Genomic DNA, 25,835 nt, shown 5'->3' on the forward strand with positions numbered 1-25,835 from the left:
GGCCATGCATCGAGGACACATAGCTGCAAGCGCATCGCAATTTTCGCTACCATACTATAGTGTGGTCCACACCGGGTGCTATAATTTTGGGCGAACCGATCCAAACACATCTCTGGATTGTATGCCTAAATGAGGACCCGGATTGTGGGGGCAATAGCCTGGCTCTGTTAAAAAAGTGCTATTGCTAACATGTTGTAAGCCGCCCTGAGTCTAAGGAGAAGGGGGCATAAAAATCAAATAAATGAATGAATGAATGAATGAATGAATGAGTAAATAAATGCCTATGCAAACTCACATCCACACATTCACACATGTACATGCAAAGCACTGCTCCCCTTAAAAATGACTTTGTTTCCCCTTCACTATTTTCACTTCCACCATTACCCGGAATCCCAAACCACCGTGCGGCCCGACGTGGATTCCCCCCCCCCGCCCCTCCGCCAAGAAAAACAACATGACCTCCAGAATTGTCATCGTTCTTTTTTAATGAATATATTTTATTAAATTATTTTTTTTTCCTGCAAGACTTATTTAATTTTTTTGTGTGTGTGTTTGTTTGTTTTTCTCAATCCCAAAGACACGAAATTAGAAATATCCAGTCGAAAAGGCAAAGAAAGAAAGAAAGAAAGAAAGAAAGAAAGGGGAAGGAAGAAAAAAAGGGAAGGGCCAGGGAAGGTGGGAAACAGGCAGTAGAAAATCCAGTACAGAAGGGTTATTCATGATTATTTGTAGGATTATTTCATATTATTATTATTATTATTTTTCCTCTTTTTTTTTTTGTTATTTTTATTATTTTTTCTCTTGGCTATACAGACATTCTCGGTATACACGGCACGCAGCAAAGGTTCAGTCACAACCTCATGCAAAAATCCAGGAAAGAGCCAAACAAGAGATTCCTTATGGGGCGGACGGAGTGGGGGGGGGGCAAGGGAGAGACCATCCTAAACCAAAGGACCTCGGACGCAACATCACCACCCTCTTTTTCTTCTTCCTTCCGCGGCTCTCGTGCCTCCACAGTCGTTCCCAAGCACCCACCAAACTGAAACGAGAGGCGGGGGCCCACCCTCGACCCCTGCCCTCTGAAGCCCTCATTTTTGACAACATCTGCCATTTTATTTTATTTAATTTTTTTAAATTGCCTCTCCTCGCTTCATATCCCAAAGGCATTTTTCTGTATTGCACGCGACACAGCCTTTAAAAAAAAAAAATCCGGATATTTTTTCTTTCCTTTTAAATATCTTCCATCTGATTTTGAATCCAGGCTGTTCCAGGAGCTTTTTTTCTATTGCACATTTTTCTCTCTTTCCAAAGGCACAGCTTTTCTTGAGTTCAGGGGGGGGGGTATTTTTGTCTCCCCCCCTCTTTTTTTGCTTTTCTTTCTCCCCCCCCCCCCTCATATGGAGAGTGTCAACATTCCCCCCCAAAGGCAAATTATCTCTCCTGTTTCTCCCCACCATCCAGCCCCTAACTCCCAAACCCCTGGCAAAGGAGAGTCATTTTGCTTTCTTGGCTGGTAAACCTTCTTATGGGATGGATGGGTGGGAAACAGCCCACGCCTGTTTAAAGTGCTTCATTCTCAGAAATTTGCAATTTCTCCATGTCATATATATATATATATATATTTATATATATATTATTATTATTATTATTATTATTTTGCAACCCCCAGGAATCGGGGCTGGAATAATCCCCAAAGAGAAGCATCCTCTTCGTTATACTACCTACCTCTTTCCGCTTCCTCGGATAATCATCTCGCAGCATGGTCCAGAAACATCCTCTGTTTTTCCCACCCCTACGCATCCAACATAGCCCCTTTTGGGGGGAAATCAGCGCAATTCCCAAATTCTCCAAAGTCCTTTTTTTTTCTTCCTTCCTTCCTCCCCCCCCCCAACCCTAGCATCAGGAATCTCCTATTCACCCTCTCTCGTTAAAAAGTTTATAAGGTGTTTTTTTTGTTGTTCGTGTGTTTTTAAAATATTCAAATGCTGCGAGAAAAAGGATTTATAAAAGCGTTAAGATGAATGAAACGGATGCGTGGCGACGGTGGCTTGTCGTTTCTTCTTTTGGTCTGGTTTGTCAGTCGGTTGGTGGGGTTCCCCCCCCCCTTGTCAGTTTGTTTGAAAAGAAAGTGGGGGGGCGGCGGTAGAGGAAGCAAGCAAAGACAGAGGAAAAGGGTATTTTGGTTTTAGTTTTTAAGGTGGAGAATTAAAGATCAGGGGAAGGAAATAAAGAGGGCGGAACCAAAACATTGTCCACCATTTTATCAAATTTCTAAAAGACAGACAGGTGTTTTCTTTGACAGCATCTATTTGGAGAAAGCCAAAGGCTGGGGGGAAAAAACCCCACCCCAATCCGCCTTTTGTGTGAGGAAATGGGAACCGTCTTCCTGCCTATACAGGTAGTCCTCCAGTTACAACCATTCATTTAGCGACCGTTCCAAGTTACAAGGGCGCCAGGGGAAAAAAAGGATTTAGGATTGGTTCTTGTACTTAAAGACCACCTCCAAGGTTACCCAGGATCAAATCTGCTAAAAGTTACAAGTCCTCTGGGGGAAAAAAAGTCCTCGCACTTACAACGATCCTCAAAGTCAGGTGAACAAAATCCGGGGGTTTATCCCCCCCCCCAGCATACATTTATGGCCGGTTGTACCGACCCAGGGATAATGTGATCACCTTCCTGGCTGGCTACCAATACGCAACCACAGCAAAGAAGGCTATAAAATTAAGTGCGACTCCTTTATTTTATTTTATTTTATTTTATTTTTAAAAAACACCTTGTTTAGCCATGGTAATTCTGGTTGTAAGTTGAGAACTGCCTGCATTTCTAAAGCTGGAGGGACAAACCCTGAACCAACAACTTTCGTTGTTTGAATTTGTCTGAAGAAGTGAAGTAGTAGTGAATTTGTCTGAAGCAATGTAGAGCTTCCTGCCTAAACAGGGGGTTGGACTAGAAGACCTCTAAGGTCCCTTCCAACTCTGTTATTATTATTATATTATATATATATATATATAATATACAGCAAAAACATGTGATATATATAGATATATATACTATAATAATTATGTTGTGTTGTGAGCCGCCCCGACTCTTTGGAGAGGAGCGGCATACAAATTAATAAATTAGAAATTAGAAATTATAACTTCAATTTGTAGGAATTGTTTGTTTGTGTGTGTGTATGTGTGTGTGTAATTTCATTCCAAGCAAACTGGTCACTGAATTTTGACAATCTCTCTAATTCAACCATCCTAATATTTAATTCTCCAGAAGGTAAATTTTTCTCCTTGGACCTTCGCTCAATTTTACTCCGGTGCCTTTATATATATTACACACATTTATATATATATATATATATATATATATATATATATTATATATATAATTTATATATAATAAATTTCACCAGTCGGTGCCCAACGGTTCCACAATGAAGGGAATAAAAGGTTGGGGGGAAGGATGAAAAAAAGAACCCAATAAAACGAACGGACGGACGGACGAACGGACGGATGAATGAAGCAGGGGTAGGGAGATGCTTGTTTATGTGTGAGCGCAAAGCAGAAGGAAGGGAATGAAAATCCCCAGTAGAAAGAGAGCCCTTTAGATGTAAACGATCTAGAAAGTTTATAGTTTTAAAGAGGCAGCCAGAAGCCACGGCTGGATCAGTAGGGGGAGTAAAAGACATGTGAAAAAAGAGATAGAAGGGAGCGGGTGGGTGGGAGAAGGGAGGAAGAGATCAGAGTTTGTTATCAAACTTCTTTGGGGTGAGGTAGGGGCAGGGGAAGGAGGAGGAGGAGGAGGAAGAGGAGGAAACGGGGAGGGGAGACGGGAGGGGGGGCAGGGGGAGGACGACAAAGAGCTCCTCCGTCCTCGGTCATCATCCCGTCTCAAGCCAGCAAGAGAGAGAACAGGTAAGCCAAACTCACGTCCACCAACAGGACGGCGGCCACGACCAACAAGTGAGACTCCTGCAAGAGAAGATCAAAATATTAATATCACTTTGTAAAGCCTTGGTAAAGCCACGCTTGGAATATTGCATGCACCAGTATGTGCATTGGCTGCCAATTGGTTTCTGGATTCAATTCCAGTATAAGATTATTTTTTATTTTTCTCCACCATGAAATAAAACAATATTTAGTTATAAACACAATAACAATGCTTAAAATCAATTACTGTATATACAAACTTTTCTTTTCTCATTGCTCGCTCAATGGAGGGTCTTATCTCTCCCCGTGTAAAATTTCCTGTTAATTTTATACATTATTAGCAATTCTTAAAATTCTAAATTAAATTTTTCCCCTCACCGTCTTACTACAAAAGGTTACAGCAATGTAAAAAATGATAAAATCTTTTTTTACCTAAATTTAATCTTATATCATATAGCTAATTTAAAATTCTCTCTATATATGTTCAGTTCATATATGTGTTCAGTTCTGGAGACCTCACCTACAAAAAGATATTGACAAAATTGAATGGGCTACAAGAATGGTGGAAGGTCTTAAGCATAAAACCTATCAGGAAAGACTTAATGAACTCAATCTGTAGAGTCTGGAGGACAGATGGAAAAGGGGGGACATGATCAAAATATTTAAATATGTCAAAGGGTTAAATAAGGTCCAGGAGGGAAGTGTTTTTAATAGGAAAGTGAACCCAAGAACAAGGGGACACAATCTGAAGTTAGTTGGGGGAAAGATCAAAAGCAACATGAGAAAGTATTATTTTACTGAAAGAGTAGTAGATCCTTGGAATAAACTTCCAGCAGACGTGGTAGATAAATCCACAGTAACTGAATTTAAACATGCCTGGGATAAACATATATCCATCCTAAGATAAAATACAGAAAATAGTATAAGGGCAGACTAGATGGACCATGAGGTCTTTTTCTGCCGTCAGACTTCTATGTTTCTATATATCTTTAATAAAAGAAACTATTCATAATAGATCACCGACATCGTAAAATAAAGTTCTGTATGTTTAAGTCTAAAAAATAAGTAAGTTTTGTGTTATATCATTATATAGTGCGACCCCCATTTCTCATCTTTGTCATCTGGCTTGCAAAGCTTAAATCAAATCCTCTTGTTTCAATTTTTCCAAAATTAACCAGTTACTAATACGTATATACATAATGTGTCTCTTAATTTTCTATCCAATCATAAAACTTCCCCCAAATTTTATAATAATCCGAATCTTGTTTATCTTTAAGTTTCAAAGTCAATCTACTCATCTGGACTCAATTCAAAGTGTTGGTTATGACCTATAAAGCCCTACAGATTCAGATTCAGTCTAGATATCAAAAAATGTAAGAATGTATACATTCAGAAAAGAGAATAATGTTTTAGGGAAATTACTAATAAAAAATCAAGGAAAATTGATTGGGAAAGCATATAAATATTTGATTAGTTCAAAAACAATCGATTGGATTTTAAAAGATAACATGATAAGTTGGCGCAGGAATTTTGAAAAAGAAATAGATCTAGATACATGGGGAAGAGTATGGACATATAATTGGAAAATAACAAAATCAGTTTCCTTCAAGGAGAATCAGAGTAAGATGTTTTATAGATGGCATCTACCCCCTAATACAGTGTTTTTCAACCAGTGTGCCGTGGCACACTAGTGTGCCGTGAGACATGGTCAGGTGTGCCGTGAAGAAGGAAGCTCAGGTTCCGGTCTCGCAACTTTTTGTTGAGAGAGTGAGAGTGAGAAAGAGAGAGAGAAAGAAAGAGAGAAAGAGAGAGAAAGAAAGAAAGCAAGAGAAAGAGAAAGAGAGAAAGAGAGTGAGAGAGAGAGAAAGAAAAGAGAGAAAGAGAGAGAAAGCAAGAGTGAGAAAGAAGGCAAGAGAGAGAAAGAGAGAGAAAGAAAGCAAGAGAGAGAGAGAAAAGGAGAGGAAGGGAGAGAGAGAGAGAGAAATGAGCAAAAAGGGGAGGAAAAAAGAGAAATGAGAAAATGATTGAGACAGAGAATGAGAGGAAAGAGAGAGAAACAAAAGAGAGAGAGAAGTGACTCTTGATTTAAAGCATATGATCAGGGGTCCCCAAACTTTTTACACAGGGGGCCAGGTCAGTGTCCCTCAGACTGTTGGAGGGCCGGACAATTAAAAAAAACCTATGAACAAATCCCTATGCACACTGCACATACCTTATTTTAAAGTAAAAAACAAAATGGGAATGTACTATTTAGACGGGGGAAGAAGTCTGAAATTCATATATGTTTATGTTTTGTTTTTAATTTTCTTTTGTTAACATCTGATTGCAGGTTTTCTTGGCTTATAGAAAAATGTATAAAGAAAGAAGGAAGCACTTTGGCATAATGGTTAATAAGTTAGAAATATAATTGGTGTACTTTTTGAAGGAACATTAAGGAGGGAATTTAATTAAAAGAAAATGAATGTAACTGGATGACAAAATTAGAAAAGTAACTTTTGCAACTTTTTTAATGATTGATGTTAGTTACTAACAAAATACCACATTTTATTCATAGAAAATTAGATGGAACACTGTGTTGTGTCACTCACCTGCGGGCCGGATAAATGGCCTCAGTGGGCCGCATGCGGCCCACGGGCCGTAGTTTGGGGACCGCTGCATATGATAAAAAGCACCCAAAGAATAAGAGAGAAAAAACCCCCAGCCCTCACCTGTTTTTGGAAATGGTTCAAAAGTGTATACACACACACACACACACACAAGGGTGGGGAGGAGACAGGGGTGGAAAAAGAGAGGAGAGTGTCTTAGGATGTCATTTTGTGTCATTTTGGTTGGTGGTGTGCCCCAGGATTTTGTAAATGTAAAAAATGTGCCGCGGCTCAAAAAAGGTTGAAAATCACTGCCCTAATAGACTCTCAAAAATGTTCCCAAATATATTCCCAAATTGTTGGAAATGTAAAAAAGAAATTGGTTCTTATTATCATCAATGGTGGACTTGCCAAAAAGCTAAACCCTACTGGAATAAAGTAGAAAGATGGATTAGAGAGGGGCGGCATACAAATCTAAATAATAATAATAATAATAATAATAACAACAACAACAACAACAACAACAACAATAATAATAATAATGTGAACACAAGAACAAGGGAACACAATCTGAAGTTAGTTGGGGGAAAGATCAAAAGCAACATGAGAAAATATTATTTTACTGAAAGAGTAGTAGATCCTTGGAACAAACTTTCAGCAGACGTGGTAGATAAATCCACAGTAACTGAATGTAAACATGCCTGGGATAAACATATATCCATCCTAAGATAAAATACAGAAAATAGTATAAGGGCAGACTAGATGGACCATGAGGTCTTTTTCTGCCATCAGACTTCAATGTTTCTAATAATAATAATAATAATAATAATAATAATAATAATAATAATAATAATAATAATAATAATAAAAAAATCACCTCACAAGAAATAAAGAAAGCCCCAGAATTTTTTTACTAGGTGTTACAAATTATAAATATAAAAAATATATTTTTTTTTAATAACTCATATTCTGGAGCAGCCAAGATCATTTTTACACAAAGATGGAAAGAAATGGAAACCCCTAAAGAAGAGGATGTAATTAAGAAAATTATTGAATGTGCTGAGATGGATATGATGACGAGGCAGTTAAATAATCAAGAAGAATCAGAATTTTATAAAATCTGGGAGAGGGTTTATCTCTGGTTCAATTTTAAAAAATGCTTAATGAGTTAATGATTTTAGAAAATACAGTATATATATTTCAATATATTACTAGATTTGTCTACAAATAGAGAAATGTACAAGGTATTTTCTATAGTTCTCTGAATTGATCTAAACAATAATAAGCTTTCCCTTTTTGTACTATGAAGACTTCTATTTTGAGCGGAGCGAATGTAGCTCCTTTTTATGTTATGTGTTGTGTCTGTAATGTTTGTCTTTTGAAAAATAATAAAAATATTTACAAAAAAAATAAAAATAAAGTCCTACATGGCATCGGACCAGAATATATCCGAGACCGTGGCCTTCTCCAGGTCCCATCAACTAAACAATGTCGCTTGACAGGGCCTAGGGGAAGAGCCTTCTCTGTGGGAGGCCCAGCCCTCTGGAATCAGCTCCCCCCCCCCGGAAATTCGCACTGCCCCCACCCTCCTGGCCTTCCAAAAGAGTCTTAAGATTCACTTATGCTGCTATGTTTGTTTGTTTGTTTATTTATTTATTTTGTTGATTTATTTATTTATTTATTTTGTTGAGAGAAAGTTGATTGAATGAAACAACTGTTACTATGGTTTCTGGAGTTTTTTAAATTTAAAGTAATTAATCGGATTAAGATGTTTCATATTGTTTTATTGTATGTTGTGAGCTGCCCCGAGTCCTTGGAGAGGGGCGGCATAAAAGTCCAATTAATAAACAATAAATAAATAAAATATTGCATGCAGTTTTGGTCGCACACATGATGTAATTTAAAACAAAATAATGTTGAGACTCTAGAAAGAGTGCAGAGAAGAACCACAAAGATGATTAGGGGACTGGAGGCTCAAACATATGAAGAACGGTTGCAGGAACTGGGCATGGCTAGTTTTCATCAAAAGAAGAACCAGGGGAGACATGATAGCAGTGTTCCAGCATCTCAGGGGTTGCCACAAAGAAGAGGGAGTCAAGCACCTGAGGGTAGAACAAGAAGCAATGATGGGTGGAAACTAAACAAGGAGAGAAGCTACTTAGAACTAAGGAGAAATTTCTTGACAGTTAGAACAATTGATCAGTGGAACAGCTTGCCTCCAGAAGTTGTGAATGCTCCAACACTGGAAGTTATTAAGATAACCACTTGTAGGAAGTGGTGTAGAATCTCCTGCCCAAGCAGGGGGTTAGACTAGAAGACATCCAAGGTCCCTTCCAACTCTGCTACTCTATTCTATTCTATTCTATTCTATTCTATTCTACAGTATTCTATTCTATTCTACTCTATTCTTATTCCTACTCTATTCCTACTCCTATTCTATTACTACAGTATTCCTTTACTCTACTCTACTCTATTCTAATCTATCATGTCACCTCTAAATCCTCCTTTCTTTTAAACTAGACATTCCCAATTCTGGCAACAATTCTTTGTATGTTTTAGCCTCCTCCAACCCCTTAATCATCTTTGTTGCTCTTCTCTTCATTCATCAAAGATTTCCTTAGGATTTCTACCAAATGGTTCTATCTCAGAACCAACTGGCTTGAATATCAGCTAGGTTGGATCTCAGCTTTCTTACAAAAAGTCAGGCTCTACATTTAGGCAAGCAAAACAAAATGCACAGGTACGGTATATGTGGTGCGTTGCTCAACAGTAGTAACCGTGAGAGGGATCTTGGAGTCCTAGTGGACAACCATTTAAATAGGAGCCAGCACTGTGCAGCAGCTGCCAAAAAAGCCAACACAGTTCTAGGCTGCATTAACAGAGGGATAGAATCAAGACCAAGTGAAGTGTTAATACCACTTTATAAGGCCTTGGTAAGGCCACGCTTGGAATACGGCATTCAGTTTTGGTCATCACAATGCAAAAAGGATGTTGAGACTAGTCTATACCATTTCAGACAAATGGTTATCTAATCCCTTCTTTAAAAGGAGGAGGAGGAGGGAGGGGGGAGAAGGAGGGGGGGAGAAGGAGGGGGGGAGAAGGAGGGGGGGAGAAGGAGGGGGGGGAGGAGGAGGAGGAGGAGGCATAAAGGAAGTAACAGAGTTGGACGGGACTTTGGAGATCTTCTAGTCCAACCCCTTCTGCTCAAACAGAACATCTTGTACCATTTCAGACAAACAGTTATCCATCAGTCCTTTCTTCAAAAGGGGAAGAGAAATAGCAGGAGCTGGACCCAGCTGCTGCGGCCTAGAGGTGGGGCTCTTGCCTCACAATCAGGAGGTTATGAGTTCGATCCTAGGTGGAGATAGACGTACGTTCTCCTGCTTGATGGACTAGACCTGTGTTTCCCAACCTTGGCCACTTGGAGATATCTGGACTTCAACTCCCAGAATTCGCTGGGTGGGGGATTCTGGGAGTTGAAGTCCAGATATCTTCAAGTGGCCACGGTTGGGAAACACTGGACTAGATGACATGCAACTCTGTCAATTTGTTAAGTCCATTAAGGACGAGGAGGAATGGGAAGAGGAGGAGGAAGAGGAGAGAATAACAGAGTAACAAAGTGACAAAGTTGGAAGGGACCTTGGAGGCCATCTAGCCCAACCCCTCCTCCCGGCTCAACCGGGAGACCCTACGTAGGCCATTCCAGGCAACTGCTTGCCCAAGCTCTTCTTAAGAAGGAGGAAGACCTCTCCCCCTCCTTGCCGAGCGTGCTACGCCTGTTCTTTTCAAGTGTGCAAGCTGTACCATTGTCCGAGGAGCGAGACAATTCTGCCTGAGCCAGCATTCTGCTCCCCTACGTGCAAACACAGGCCGACAGGGCGGGCAGACGGATAAAATATGGGATACAGAAAGGGGGGGGAGAAGGAGGAGGGGCCACTCGCACCACCAACGCTGCCACAGACACCCAGGTCTGCTAGGCGCCCGCGTGGCACTTGGCAGCCTCAGCCCCGAGGATAATGTTGTCCTTGGCACATCCACCAAGCCAGCGCCCGGATCGCATCACGGCCTATGCCTCCTGCTGCTTTCTACACACCTCCCGTCTGACTCCAAGCCTCCCCACCCCTGGAGAGCAGAACTGCTGGATTATTGATGACCTGCAGTTCTGCTGCCCCCCACACTCCCCCCCCACTGCGGTTTTGCCGACGGCCCAACTGGCGAGGCCCACCCCGATGCTGCAGTGAAGAAGGCGGGACCAAAGAGGATGCCGTTGCTGGAGAGAGGATGCGGTTGCCTAGCGACAGGAGGAAGGCAGCTAGCCAATCCCCTTGTGGATGCTGGAGGGTGGGGAGGGGGGGCGTTTCGGTTCTTCCCAACCCAACCCCCCTTCCTTCCCTCCATCCTTCTTGCTTCTTATTCCTAGTTATATTCTAGAAGGTGGGGGGCGAAATATATACTGTATATTTTAAATATATATATACATATATTTAAAATTAAAAGTAAGAGAGGTAGTTTGGGGAGGGGGGAGAGGAGAAAGGGGGAAAGGCATGCACTGTGAAAAGACCCAGAGGAGGTTTTTATGGGGGGGAGGGAGATAAACCACGGTTCCACAAAGAGGGTCAAATCATAGTTTGCCGTCGTCGGACAGAGCTACATTTGCAGGGATATACTTGAGCGGGCCGAAGAGAATTGGGGAGGTTTAGGGGGGGCGGAAAGAACAGTGGGGGGGGGGGAGAGACAGACGTACTATGAAAGAACAGAAAATTTATTTGGGTAGATTGTGGGAGTTGTAGAATTGTGTGCCTCACACAAGAGCTGTTTCGGGTTGCGTGGATAGCGTTAGCAGAGTGGGAGGGGGCTTCTATTTTCTCTTGGGGTTGGGGGTGGTGTTGAGATGCTCCTGGCAACGGTGGGTGGGTGGGTGTTTTTGCAAAACCTACGGCTTTCCTGCGACTGCTCCCCCTCCCCCTCCCCCGCCTCCAGACTGCAGTTCAGCCCAAAATGGAAAGTCCTCACCTTAGCGACCGCGACTAGCATGGAAAATAAAATTTCAGCCTTCGGTGCTCATGAAGCGCGCATGAAGCGAGGCGCCACGTGACCGGGCCTTTGTGACTTTTCTCCGCCAGCTTCCATATTGATTTTGCTCAGCCAGGAAGGTCACAAACGGTGGCGCACATGGGCCCAGGGATACAGCTGCGCCCACCACAATAGAAGAGAATGACAATACACCAAGTGTGTAAAATCCACAATCGGGCGATGCAGGGACCCGCGGTTAGAAGTGCGAACGTGTCGCGAGTCCCTTTTTTTCCTTCCCAAAGCCATCGTACCGGCAGTCCTCAACTTAACGTCCACAATTGGGCCCGAAATTTCTTATTGTTTAAGCGAGACCGTTGTTGAAACATAGAAATATAAAAGATTGACGGCAGAAAAAGACCTCATGATCCATCTAGTCTGCCCTTATACTATTTTCTGTATTTCATCTTAGGATGGATATATGTTATCCCAGGCATGTTTACATTCAGTTCCTGTGGATTGACCAACCACGTCTGCTGGAAGTTTGTTCCAAGGATCTACTACTCTTTCAGTCAAATAATATTTTCTCATGTTGCTTTTGATCTTTCCCCCAACTAACTTCAGATTGTGTCCCCTTGTTCTTGTGTTCATTTTCCTATTAAAAACACTTCCCTCCTGAACCTTATTTAACCCTTTAACACATTTAAATGTTTCGATCATGTCCCCCCTTTTCCTTCTGTCCTCCAGACTATACAGATTGAGTTCATGAAGTCTTTCCTGATACGTTTTATGCTTAAGACCTTCCACCATTCTTGTAGCCCGTCTTTGGACCCGTTCAATTTTATCAATATCTTTTTGTAGGTGAGGTCTTCAGAACTGAACACAGTATTCCAAATGGGGTCTCACCAGCGCTCTATATAGCGGGATCACAATCTCCCTCTTCCTGCTTGTTATACCTCTAGCTATGCAGCCAAGCATCCTACTTTCTTTCCCTACCGCCTGACTGCCTGGTTCACCCATCACTACCCCTAAATCATTCTCTTCTGAAGTTTTTGCTAACACAGAGCTGCCAATGCAATACTCAGATTGAGGATTCCTGAGTGAATTTTGGTCCCATTTCATGACTTTATTTTTTTTTAATTTTAAAAAAATAATTAATTTGACTTCTATGCCGCTCAATCCCAAAGGACTCAGGGAGGCTTACAACAGTATAAAATTACAAGTAACAATAACAATAAAAAGAAGCTCGTCAGAAGGTCTTTTTAGGGGATTGTGTGACAACCACCCACACACCCCCAGGCCACCACAACCGTCATGAACTATGAGTCAGTTGCCAAGCACCCAAATGTAAATCACGCTGCAATGGTCGTTAAGTGTGAAAAACGGTCATTAGTCCCTTTTTTCAGCGCATTTGTAGTTTTGAACGGTCAACAAACGAACTGTTGCAAGTTGAGGACTCCCTGTAATATGTAATATGTAGTGAGACCCCATTTGGAATACTGTGTTCAGTTCTGGAGACCTCACCTAAAGAGATTGACAAAATTGAACGGGTCCAAGAATGGTGGAAGGTCTTCAGCATAAACCGTATCAGGAAAGACTTCATAAACTCAATCTGTATAGTCTGGAGGACAGAAGGAAAAGGGGGGACATGATCGAAACCATTTAAATATGTCAAAGGGTTAAATAAGGTCCAGGAGGGAAGTGTTTTTAATAGGAAAGTGAACACAAGAACAAGGGGACACAATCTGAGGTTAGTTGGGGGAAAGATCAAAAGCAACATGAGAAAATATTATTTTACTGAAAGAGTAGTAGATCCTTGGAACCAAACTTCCAGCAGACGTGGGTGGGTAAATCCACAGTCACTGAATTTAAACATGCCTGGGATAAACATATATCCATTTTAAGATAAAATACAGGAAATAGTATATAAGGGCAGACTAGATGGACCAAGAGGTCTTTTTCTGCCGTCAGTCTTCTATGTTTCTATGTTTCTAATATGTGAATAGAAAGCTGTGTGCTTCACCTCTTGCTAAACCATAATCTGTTTGGTTGGGTTGTGTGTAGGATTAAACCTCCCTATTGTAACTTGTAAATCATGATTTATTGCCTTAGCTTTATCTGTGAACCCAACCATGGTTTATTGCCATGTGTGTGTGAATCATGCCTTAGGACAGTAGGGACTTAAATATTTGAGCTTTAAGCTTCCAAAAATCATCCATTTTTGTTGCAATTAAGCATGTTGAAGGCCGGCATACAAAAAAATTCAAGATGGCTGCCACGACTCTATTTACAATAATGGATGACGCTGGAACATTTGTTATTTCCTGAAAGCAACTGGACTTTTGGGGGAGGGGGTTTCTTTCAAAACATTTCGCTTCTCATCCGTGAACAGAACTGAAGAAGCTTAATGATCCTTAGAGTGAAAAGACATTTAAAGTTCAAACATTTAAGTTCCTACTGTCCTAAGGCGTGATTCCCACATTCCCACATAAAGCTAAGACAATAAACCATGATTTACAAGTTACAATAGGCGGGTTTAACCCGTTTCCCAAACTTCCAGTTCGCCCATTGGGCTGTTTTTTGCATTTTGGAGCCTTCAGGGAATCATGGTTTATTGCCTTAGCTTTATCTGGGAACCTAACCATGGTTTAGTAAGATTTATTTTATTTATTTTTATTTATCCAATTTTTATGTCGCCCTTCTCCTCAGACTCAGAGCGGCTTACAACATGTTAGCAATAGCACTTTTTAACAGAGCCAGCCTATTGCCCCACAATCCGGGTCCTCATTTTACCGACCTTAGAAGGATGGAAGGCTGAGTCAACCTTGAGCCCGTGATGAGATTTGAACTGCTGACCTACAGATCTACAGTCAGCTTCAGTGGCCTGCAGTACAGCACCCTACCTGCTGTGCCACCCCGGCTCATCTTGATGTTTGAATCATAGCTTAGGACAGTAGGGACTTAAATGTTTGAGCTTTAAGGGACCATTTTTCATACGTAACAACCGTTGTTGGTATCTCCATGGTCATGTGATCTTCTTTCAGACGATGCATGGCAAATGACTCATATTTACGACGGTGGCAGTGTCTCAGGATCCCGTGGTCCCCTTTTGCGACCTTTCGACAAGCGAAGTCAATAGGGAAGCTGGATTCACTTAACAACCGCATTACTAATTTAACAACCGCAGTGATTCGCTTAACAACGGTGGTAAGAAAAGTCATAAAACGGAACAAAACTGACTGAACCAATTTCTCACTTAGCAACCGAAATGTGGGGCTCAATAGTGGTGGTAGGTTGAGGACTACCTTATAAATAATTTTTCTGTCTTTCAACAGTGATTAGTCCATGACACACAACTAGCTGTGAAATGCTATCGTGGTTTACTGAATAAACAGCCATTGGCTGATTTCTCACAACACTAAGACTCAGACTTTAGGATTCAGGCCAGCAAGCCTCCTTTTAATGAACCACTTTCTCTGGGCCTAGACAGATCTCTCTATGCTTTTAACAATGGCCTGACAGGCAGACATCCAATAGGTTTGGCTTCTCATAATATTTGGGATTCACTTACCAAAGGTTGCCTCCAATCTCAGTTTTCATCAGAAGTACAAAATATCGAACCGTTTTGTGCAAAACCCAAGTTGGTTGAACTGTGCTTTGTGTACCTTGCCAAGGTGGGACTTCAGTGCCCATCATCCCTGGCCAGGAGAGGCAGGGGTTAGGCCAACACATGAAGAGAACAGCAGATGGGAGAAAGTCCTTAGCAGAATTTCCAAAACCTAAATAAAAAATCCTTGCTACACTTCAGAGGATTCAAGAGCTCACTTAACAAAATAACAGAGTTGGGAGGGACCTTGGGGGTCTTCTAGTCCAACCCCCTGCTCAAGCCGGAGACCCTACACCAGTGATGGTGAACCTGTGGCACAGGTGCCACAGGTGGCAAGCAGAGCCATATCTGCTGGCACACAAGCCGTTGCACTACATCAGCTCCAACGTGCATTTGTGTGCTGGCCAGATGATTTTTGGCTCACACAGAGGCTCTGGGAGGGCGTTTTTGGCTTTCAGAGAGCCTCTGGAGGGATGGGGGAGGGCGTTTTTATCCTCCCTTGGCTCCAGGGAAGCCTTTGGAGCCTGAGGATGGTGAGACACGATACTACTGGGCCCACCAGAAGTTGGAAACAGGTCGTTTCCATCCCCCAGAGGGCCTCCGGTGGGTGGGAGAAGCTGTTGTAGCCCTCCCCAGGCACTGAATTATGGGTGTGGCACTCATGCATTCACAATAGTGCACGCACATGCTCTTTCGGCACCTGGGGGGGGAAAGGTTCACCTATACTATCTCAGAGAAATGATTGTCCAACCTCTCTCTTCCAGTGTTGGAACCTTCCAGTGTTGGAAAACCCACAACCTCTGGTGGCAAGCTGTTCCACCAGTTAATTGTCCTCACTCGGACAAAGTTCCTCCTTAGTTCTAGATTGCTTCTCTTCTTGGTTAATTTCCATCAACTTCAATCAGTTACCTTGTCATTGGGAAAGGGTCATGGGAGATAACTTGAAAACTGGTTGGACAGATGGGATGTATCCAGGAAAGGGTAAAAAAAAAATCGACGGTGGCGACTACCATATATGATCAAAGCAGAATTTTGTGATGGATCAATGTTAACTGCACTCACCTTTGTCTCCAGCATCCTTAGATGTTCTTCTTTCTTTATTTGGATGATGTCCAAGACCATCTACTCTGAAGATGATCTTGGACATTTAGCTCAGATCTAGGTCATTGGGCCTGGTGCTTTCAGATTAAATGGAGTCACCCATCTAGACTCGCCAGTGTTACCACAAACCATACTCAGCCAGGAAGAACTGAATCTAATGTCCATCTGAGATGTCACACCCTCCTTAAAATGCATTGACCACTTACCTGTCTCCTCCTTTGGACTGCTTGTTGACTCTCTGGTCCCTCCAGCCGAAGAGAAGACCTGCACGATTCCTCATTCTTCAGTTCTGCACCAACTGGAATTCCCAAGAGTACCGTATCGTCCTGGTTCCCCTCGGGATAAGTCTTAGAAGCGTTCACTGCTTCCTCCTCTTCCTCCTCCTCTTCTCGGAGGCTGCCCGAGCTAGCGCTAGCTGGGCTGCCTGGCTGAGGGTGCTGAGGGACCCTCTCGTAATCTTCCTCAGCTTCGTAGCTGCTGAGTGGCCCCTGTTCCTCCTCGCCTTCCCACAACCCCTCGGGAACGAGCCGCGGTGTCCGAGACGGGAAACTGCCCCGCGAACCCCACTCCTCCTCTACATCTGAGGCCTCAGGGAACAGCTGTCGAGGACCCCCATTCTCCAAGGGAGGCCAAGTCCACCGGGGATCCCCCCGCCAGGGTTGCAGCGGAGTGGGAGGGTAACTTGGAGGTAAGCTTGGATCCGGGGTAACGTCGGAAGGGGTGATGCCGTTCTCGTAGATGTGGGGACTGTCGTACTCGTGGAAATCGGTGTCGGTGCCTTCCGAATCTAACCGGCCCCGCGGCTCTGAAGAAGGAGAAGCGATTGGCAGTTAAAAAAAGAAGGGATGGGTGTAAAAAAAACCCTCTGGCTTCGAAAAAGTTTGGTGGTGGAAATTCATACCAGCTGGGGAATTCTGGGACGTTGTTCGTTTGTTTATATTATTATGCCACCCAATTCCCTAGAGACTCTGTGCAGCTCACAACAAAAACGAACGTGAATCAGTATATAAACATTTCAATTTAAAATAATTATAGCCATCCATACATTCATGGGCTGACCTTGCTAGTCATCCCCCCGAGGTTGATGGCCCCAGGCCTATCAGAAAAGCCAGGTCTTTCCGGCTTTCCGGAAGGCGAATAAGATGGGGTTAGTGCGGAACTCAGGAGGTAGCCAATTCCAGAGAGTTGGTGCAACCACAGAGAAGGCTTTCCCCCACAGACCCGTCAGCCGACACTGTTTAACTGATAGTACCCGAAGAAGGCCAACCCTGTGGGATCTTACCAATTTTTGGGAGGTACGTGGTAGAAGGTGGTCTTGAAGATACTCTGGCCTTGAGCCATGTAGGTTTTAAAGGTAATAACCAATACCTTGAATTGTGACCAGAGATTGATAGGAAGCCAGTGCAGCTCGCGAAAAATTGATGTAGTGTGTGTATATCTGGGCGTACTCACAACAGCTTGTGTAGATGCATTCTGGACCAACTGTAGTCTCCAAACACTCTTCAGGGATAGCCCCATGTAGAGCACATTGCAATAACCCAGCCATGAGGTGATAAGGGCGTGAGTGACCATGAGAAGAGCCTCTCAATCCAAATAGGGTCACAATTGAACCTGTGTAAAAGTCCCCCGTGGCCCCAGCTGTCAGGTGTTAATCTAATCTTAGCTGTGAATCTAGAAGGACATCCAAATTGCGAACCCGTTCTGAGGGGGTTAATTTCTCTCCCCCCCCCCGAGAACCAAGGAAGGACAGTCAACATAGTCCTTCGGAGGCAGTATCCACAGCCACTTGGTCTTGTCAGGGTTAGGTTTGAGCCTGTTGATCCCTATCCAGACCCTCACCTCGTCCAGATACCGGCACATCACATCCGCTGCTTCACTGATCTGACATGAGGTGGAAAGGGAAGGTTGGAAACTGGACAAACATTCCTTAGTTCTGCTAGATCCAGGGAAGGCTTCTTGAGGAGGGGCCTCACAATTGCCACCTTTAATGGTTGTGGGACAAACCCATCCCTCAACAAGGCATTGACCAAAACCTGGAGCCAGTCTCATAACACCTCCCTGCTGGACGAAACCAGCCAGGAGGGGCACGCGGTCCAACAAACAAGTGGAGGAACTCATCGCTCCCATAACCTTGTATACTTCCTCAGGTGTCGTGGGCTCAAATTCATCCCACACAATAGGACTAAGATCGGCCCCTGTCATTTAGAAATGTAGAAACATAGAAGATTGACGGCAGAAAAAGACCTCCTGGTCCATCTAGTCTGCCCTTATACCATTTCTTGTATTTTATCTTAGGATGGATCTATGTTTATCCCAGGCTAGTTCAAATTCAGTTCCTGTGGACTTACCAACCACGTCTGCTGGAAGTTTGTTCCAAGGATCTACTACTCTTTCAGTAAAATAGTATTTTCTCACGTTGCTTCTGATCTTTCCCCCAGCTAACCTCAGATTGTGCCCCCTTGTTCTTGTGTTCACTTTCCTATTATTTCCTCTCTGGCCGGTCGCAGTTGGTGTTAGTGGGGGGTCAGAGGTCGACCTCTAGGTTACTCCCTTGTGGGGTGCCTCAGGGGTCGGTCCTCTCCCCCCTACTATTTAATATCTACATGAAACCGCTGGGTGAGATCATCCAAGGGCATGGGGTGAGGTATCATCAGTATGCAGATGATACCCAGCTTTACATCTCCACCCCTTGTCCAGTCGGCGAAGCAGTGGAAGTGATGTGCCGGTGCTTGGAGGCTGTTGGGGTCTGGATGGGTGTCAACAGACTCAAACTCAACCCGGATAAGACGGAGTGGCTGTGGGTTTTGCCTCCCAAGGACAATTCCATCTGTCCATCCATCACCCTGGGGGGGGAGTCACTAACCCCCTCAGAGAGGGTCCGCAACTTGGGCGTCCTCCTCGATCCACAGCTCACATTAGAGAAACATCTTTCAGCTGTGGCGAGGGGGGCGTTTGCCCAGGTTCGTCTGGTGCACCAGTTGCGGCCCTATTTGGACCGGGAGTCACTGCTCACAGTCACTCATGCCCTCATCACCTCGAGGCTCGACTACTGTAACGCTCTCTACATGGGGCTACCTTTGAAAAGTGTTCGGAAACTTCAGATCGTGCAGAATGCAGCTGCGAGAGCTATCATGGGCTTTCCTAAATTTGCCCATGTCACACCAACACTCCGCAGTCTGCATTGGTTGCCGATCAGTTTCCGGTCACAATTCAAAGTGTTGGTTATGACCTATAAAGCCCTTCATGGCACCGGACCAGAATATCTCCGGGACCGCCTTCTGCCGCACGAATCCCAGCGACCAGTTAGGTCCCACAGAGTTGGCCTTCTCCGGGTCCTGTCAACTAAACAATGTCGTTTGGCGGGACCCAGGGGAAGAGCCTTCTCTGTGGCGGCCCCGACCCTTTGGAATCAACTCCCCCCAGATATCAGAGTTGCCCCCACCCTCCTAGCCTTTCGTAAGCTCCTTAAAACCCACCTCTGTCGTCAGGCATGGGGGAATTGACATGTTCCTTCCCCCTAGGCTTATAAAATTTGTGTATGGTATGCTAGTGTGTATGATTGGTTTTTAACTTGTGGTGTTCTTAAAATTAATTTAATATTGGATTTGTCTTGTATTGCTGTTGCTGTGAGCCGCCCCGAGTCTGCGGAGAGGGGCAGCATACAAATCTGATTAAACTAAACTAAACTAAACTAAAAACACTTCCCTCCTGGACCTTATTGAACCAGACCCTCAATGCAGGGTCTGGATCAATAAGGTCGTGTCTGTCCGCATTGCCCAATCAGGAGTCTACGTCCATCCGAATCTGAGTGATTTTATCCGACAGAAAATGCACAAATTCCTCAGCTCTGCCTTGCGAGGGGTCCTCTGTTCCCTCTACCTGAAGGAGGGAATGAGTCGCGCAAGTCAGCGGAAGCAATAAATGCGGGAAAAATGCATTTTGCTGCCAGTATCGCCACTAAATAAATAAATAATAAATAGAAATAAATAAGGCTAATTAATAATAAAGAGAAATAAATAAGGCTAATAAAGGCTCTTAGTAGTGTTCGGTCAGATTTGGAGTTACTGGACCTTCAGCGTCACTCTAGATGTCTCTTTTGGTGTTTCATCTTCCGGAGCTTCTCGATAAACCAGGGAGGTTTCCTCGATCCACCACCACGGAGTGATCACAAAGGTACAGTCCGATCCAGGGCCCCAGATGCTTCCCTGTTCCAGGCAACTACAAGGGACTCAGATGGATTGTGGCCAAGGGATTCACGTATCTCCCCAAGCTTCTTCTGGAACCCTTCTAGGTGCACTAAGCGCCTGGGGTGGAACCACTTAAATCGATGCGATGGAGGAGTGATGTCTTAAAGTCAACAGGCTCAAGCTCAACCCTGACAAGACGGAGTGGTTGTGAGTTCTACCCCATAGGGACAATTCCTTCTGTCCATCCATTACCCTGGGGAAGGGGGGAACTTTGACCCCATCAGAGAGGGTCCAGCAACTTGGGACTCCTCCCAGATCCACAGCTGAGGCTAGAACAACATCTCTCAGCTGTTACTAGGGGGGCATTTGCACGTCTTGTGCACTAGTTGAGGCCCTATTTGGACAAGGAATCTCCATTCACAGTCACTCACCCCATCATCACCTCGAGGCTTGCTTACTGCAATGCGCTCTGCGTAGGGCTATCCTTGTAGAGCGTTTGGAGACTTCAGTTAGTCCAGAACGCAGCTGTGTGTGCCTTTATTTATTTACTTACCTACTTACTTACTTATTTATTTATTATTCATATTACTCCAACACTCTGCAAGCTGCACTAGCTTCTGGTCGATCTCCGAGCACAATTCAAAGTGTTGGTCATTACCTACAGAGCCTACATGGTATGTTTGTGTGTATGTTTGCTTTTAATAATGGGGTTTTTAGTGTTTTTTAAATTATTAGATTTGTTCTTACATTGTCTTTGTTACTGTTGTGAGCCGCCCCGAGTCTACGTTGAGGGTCGGCATACAAATCTAATAAATAATAATAATAATAATAATAATAATAATAATCATCATCATAATAACGTCAATCCCAGGAGACAGCAGAATTGAGGAGAAGCAGCTAGAGAAATTAGTGAAATATGAAGATCTAAAAATCGAGCTGCAACGACTCTGGCATAAGCCAGTGAAAGTGGTCCCAGTGGTACTTGGCACGCTGGGTGCAGTGCCAAAGGATCTCAGCAGACATTTGAAAACCATCAGAATTGACAAAATCTCCATCTGTCAATTGCAAAAGGCCGCTTGACTGGGATTGGCAAACATAATTCGCCGCTACATCACGCAGTCCTAGATGCTTGGGAAGCGCCCGACTGGTGATGAAATACGAAATCCAGCATAGTGATCTCATTTAATAATAATAATAATAATAATAATAATAATAATAATAATAATAATAATTTATTAGATTTGTATGCCGCCCCTCTCCGAAGACTCGGGGCGGTTTGCTGTGTTGTACTGACATAATAATAATAATAATAATAATAATAATAATAATAATAATAATAATAAAGCCCTACATGCAGTGATGGGCTCCTATGGGTACGGTCAGGTAGGTAGTACCGGTAGCAAAATTTTCATTTTTTTTTCTTTTTTTCCCTTCTGGGCTCTGGGTATGTTATTCCTATCGCAGTAAATGAGGTTGAATGTGTATAATTTTAGAAGAGCTGTGCATGTGTGTGTGTGTGTGTGTACATACACTTTATACAGTAGATAATCAGGGGTGGGCTACTGCCCGGACAGGGGTTGGATGCAGTGGGGTAGCGAAAATGGAGCTCTACCCTCAATTTGCACTGAAAGATGTTGAAACAAAATGCATAAGCCACGCCCACAGTGTGGTAGTAAAAATTTTGGTAGCCCATCACAGCCCACATGGCTTAGGACCAGATTACTGGCGGGACTGTCTTCTGCCTCACATATCCCAGCGACCGATCAGATCCCACAGAGTCGGCCTCCTCCGGGTCCCGTCTGCCAAACAATGCTGGCTGGCGGGGCCATGGGAGAGGGCTTTCTCTGTGGTGTCTCCGGCACTCTGGAGCCAGCTCCCCCTAGAGATTCGTACCACTTCCACTCTCCTGGCCTTCCAAAAGGCCCTGAAAACACGGCTTTGCCGAGACTCTGGGAGCATTATTGAACACCAACATCTTGTTCCAGTTTATTGATGATTGCCAACTTGAAATGGGCTATTTCCGGCCTCCGGAGGGCCTCTGGGAGGGTGAGGAAGGCTGTTTTTGTCCTCCCCAGGCTCTTAGAAAGGCTCTGAAGCCGGTGGAGGGTGGGAAATGGGTGTGTCATCGCGTGCTGGGAGTGGGGTGGGTGGGTGTCACATCTGCATGCACGAGGGAGCCCATGGAATTATGGGTGAGGGCACGCATGCATGTGCCCCCCGGCCCCCCTCTTTTGGCACACAAACATCTTTACTTCTGGAGACCCATCACGCGAGCATCTCACCTGAATCAGCTAGAATGGGCTGTAGTTCTTGAGCCAAAAGTTTGGCCAAGCGGGACGCTTCTAGAGCTTTTTCGGCTGCCCCGAGGGCAGCGGCAGCCTTCAGACGAGCATCTGTAGCCCTAAGGTGGAGAAAGTTTTGGGTCAATGGGGTAAGAATGACCTTTTTAAAGACTCTCTTCTCCTCCTCCTCCTCTTCTATTCTCCACAGAGACGGAAGGTCCTTTCTGAACTGTGTCCTCCTACGGTGGCTCTCCATGATGTTCAAAGAATCGATGGAGAAAGTGTGTTGGGTCAATGGAGAAGGAAGGTCCTTTCTAAACTCTATCCTCCTATGGTGGTCCTCCATGATTCTTCCTCAAAGAATCAATGGAGAAAGTGTGTTGGGTCAAAGGAGAAGGAAGGTCTTTTCTAAACACTATTCTCTTATGGTGGGTCTCCATGATTTTCAAAGAATCAATGGACAAAGTTTTGGGTCAATGGGGAAAGAAAGACCTTTCTAAAGACTCCCTTAATCTCCTCAGGTGGCCTTTCATCCTCCTCCTCAAAGAATTGATGGAGTAAGTGTTGGGTCAATGGAGAAAGAAGGTCCTTTCTTAAACTCTGTCCTCCTAAGGTGTCTCTCCATGATGTTCAAAGAATCAATGGAGAAAGTGTGTTGGGTCAACAGAGAAATAATGTTTTTCCTGAAGACTCTTCTTCTAAGGTGGCCCTTCCTTGACCTTCAAAGACTCACTCCAAGATGGTCAACGCCGGTCACCTTAGCTAGGCGTATCCTAACCAACATTGCCTCCATAATCCTTGCTCCTCAAGCTTTGAGGCTGGTCCTCAGATTCAGATATGAAGTCCCAGAGCCCTTTTCTCTTATTTTCAAAGCAGATTATGGATTCACTTCACAATGTCGTTCCACAACAGAAGCCGAAAATGATTGATCGACCAAGCTTTGAGATCAATTTAACCATTCCAACCTTGGCCAATTGTCCTGGCATAAACAGACAAGGCACTCTCTGCTACATATTGAAAAATTTGGAAAAAAAATATCTCCATGTTTCCCTTGTTCAATTTTGCCATTTCTTGTCAACTCTGTGGTTGTCAACGTTATTATTTTTAATGTTTTCCACCCAAATCCATTAGGCTGCAGAGTTTCGATAACGCGAATTTCATCTTGAAAAAAAAATCAGAATTTGGATGGCTTTGGGGAAAAAGCTGAGATTCAGGTAGCCCTCAACTTGCAACCATTTGTTTAGTGACCGTTTCAAGTTACAATGGCAACAGGAGTGTTTCTCACACCTATGTGAGAAACCGCATCCCCCAAAGTCATGTATTTAAAATGGCTGCACTGCCTTGGGTCACCTGGTCTACCTTGCTAATCTTCCCAGATGGCATTCTGACCCAGATACCCAAACACGACAAACCACTCTGACGTAAAGGCAAAGATTCCTACATTAGGAGTTTATCTCGCAGGCTAACAAGTCCATCCGTCCCAGAAATGAATCGTTGTCTGCCATACCTATTCATCTCTGCCCCTTGGTTTTTATCCCCAGAGCTAAGGTGGGGTTTTGCTAGCAGCGGTGATTCTTCCTTCCTAAGGACCGGCCTGTAGATTTCCACTGCTCTCCTCTTCTCTCCTTTCTGCACATCCGTGTGTCAGGCACAGGACCCAGCAGTTCCTCCTTTTCCTCACCAGCCACCTCCAGACCTGGGGGCTGTTGACTCTCCATCTGAGGGCTGACGGATGGTCCAGGCTCCCCCTCTCCCTCCCTCCCTCTCTTTTCCCCTCCCCCTCCCCCTCTCTTTCCTAATTCCATTCCCTCTTTCTCCTCGGTTACCTTGATGCTGAACCTGAGTCCCACTCCTCCTCCTTCTCCTCTGATTCAGCTGCTGGATTCAACAGGTCACAACAAATGGGGGAAGCTGGGTTCACTTACCAATCATATGATTCACTTAACAATGTCAGGGATTCCCCTTAACTAGTATGGCAAACTAGGCTGTAAAATGGGACAGAACTCGCTTAACTTTCTCGCTTAGCAACAGAAATTTTCATCTCAATTGTCATAAACAAGGATTAACTGTATGTACATTCATGTTAGACTAGTTTATACAGCCTACCCTGTTTCCCTGAAAATAAGACGTACCCCAAAAGTAAGGCATGTCAGAGGTTTTTCAGAATTTGCTAATATAAGGCACACACCCCCCCTCCCCGAAAATAAGGCATAGTCAAGTTTACATACGGTACGGTGGAAAAACGTACCATTCAAAGCTGTTAATAGCGGTACCGTAATAATGTGGCATCCCCTGCTGGCCCCTTCCATTGCTTTGTATCGTCCAGTACAGCAGACAGTCTGCTGCTGTCTCACCGCCATTACAGTCTCCACTACAGTGCGTAGACTGTAGTTCCTCTGGTGGCCGGAAGCTGCAATAGCAGGAGTATACTGTTGTACCATATAAGTACCGTCGTTTGTGTGTGGGGGTGCCATACTGACAGGTACTGTACCGTAATCAGTGTACCGTACGGTACACTTTCTTTGGGGGTGTCAGCTTTTCTGCCTGTGAATTTGTGTTATTTGAGAAATTTAAGGCACCCCCCGAAAATAAGGCGTAGCACAACTTTTGGAGCAAAAATTAATATAAGACAGTGTCTTATTTTCGGGGAAACACGGTAGTGCTCAACTTACAACAGTCCATTTGGTGACCATTCAAAGTTACAATGGCATTGAAACAAAGGACGTGACCATTTTTTCACATTTAACAACCGTCGCAACATCCCTATGGTCACGTGACCAAAATTTGGACGTTTGGCAACTGGTTCATGTTTACGATGGTTGCAATGTCCCATGGTCACGCGATCATCCCCTTATGCGACCTTTTGACAAGCAAAGTCCATGGGAAAGTCGGTTTCACTTAACCACCATGATGCTAACTTAACAACTGCAGTGATTCACTTAACAACCGTGGTAAGAAAGACCATTAGACGGAGTAAAGGAAAGGTATATAAAATGACTTCATGTATGTTTCAAGGAACAGCATCAGTTTGGGGCACAGATGTGGTTGCAAGTCGAGGACTGCCTGTATATCAGTAGTGGGTTCCTACTAGAACGGTAAAAGATGCTGCACCGATAGTAAAAGTTGCGGCACACAGCTTAGCA

At 43.9% G+C, this 25,835-nt stretch overlaps 1 protein-coding gene across 2 annotated transcripts in view; it reads right to left on the reverse strand.

Annotated features, from left to right (window-relative positions):
* Nucleotides 1-3,405: 3,405 nt before the first annotated feature.
* JPH4 (junctophilin 4) overlaps nucleotides 3,406-25,835 on the reverse strand; it is a 40,386-nt gene continuing 17,956 nt past the window's right edge. For both annotated transcript variants that reach the window (XM_070729769.1, XM_070729768.1), the window contains exons 4-6: nucleotides 22,693-22,811; nucleotides 16,430-17,028; nucleotides 3,406-3,962 (exon numbers count right to left, since the gene is read on the reverse strand). In XM_070729769.1, the coding sequence (XP_070585870.1) occupies nucleotides 3,882-3,962; nucleotides 16,430-17,028; nucleotides 22,693-22,811 (799 nt within the window). In that variant the 3' untranslated portion in view covers nucleotides 3,406-3,881. The remainder of the gene's footprint in view (nucleotides 3,963-16,429; nucleotides 17,029-22,692; nucleotides 22,812-25,835) is intronic.

This window comes from Erythrolamprus reginae, chromosome Z, assembly GCF_031021105.1.
Source record: "Erythrolamprus reginae isolate rEryReg1 chromosome Z, rEryReg1.hap1, whole genome shotgun sequence".
NCBI classification, from domain to species: domain Eukaryota; kingdom Metazoa; phylum Chordata; class Lepidosauria; order Squamata; family Dipsadidae; genus Erythrolamprus; species Erythrolamprus reginae.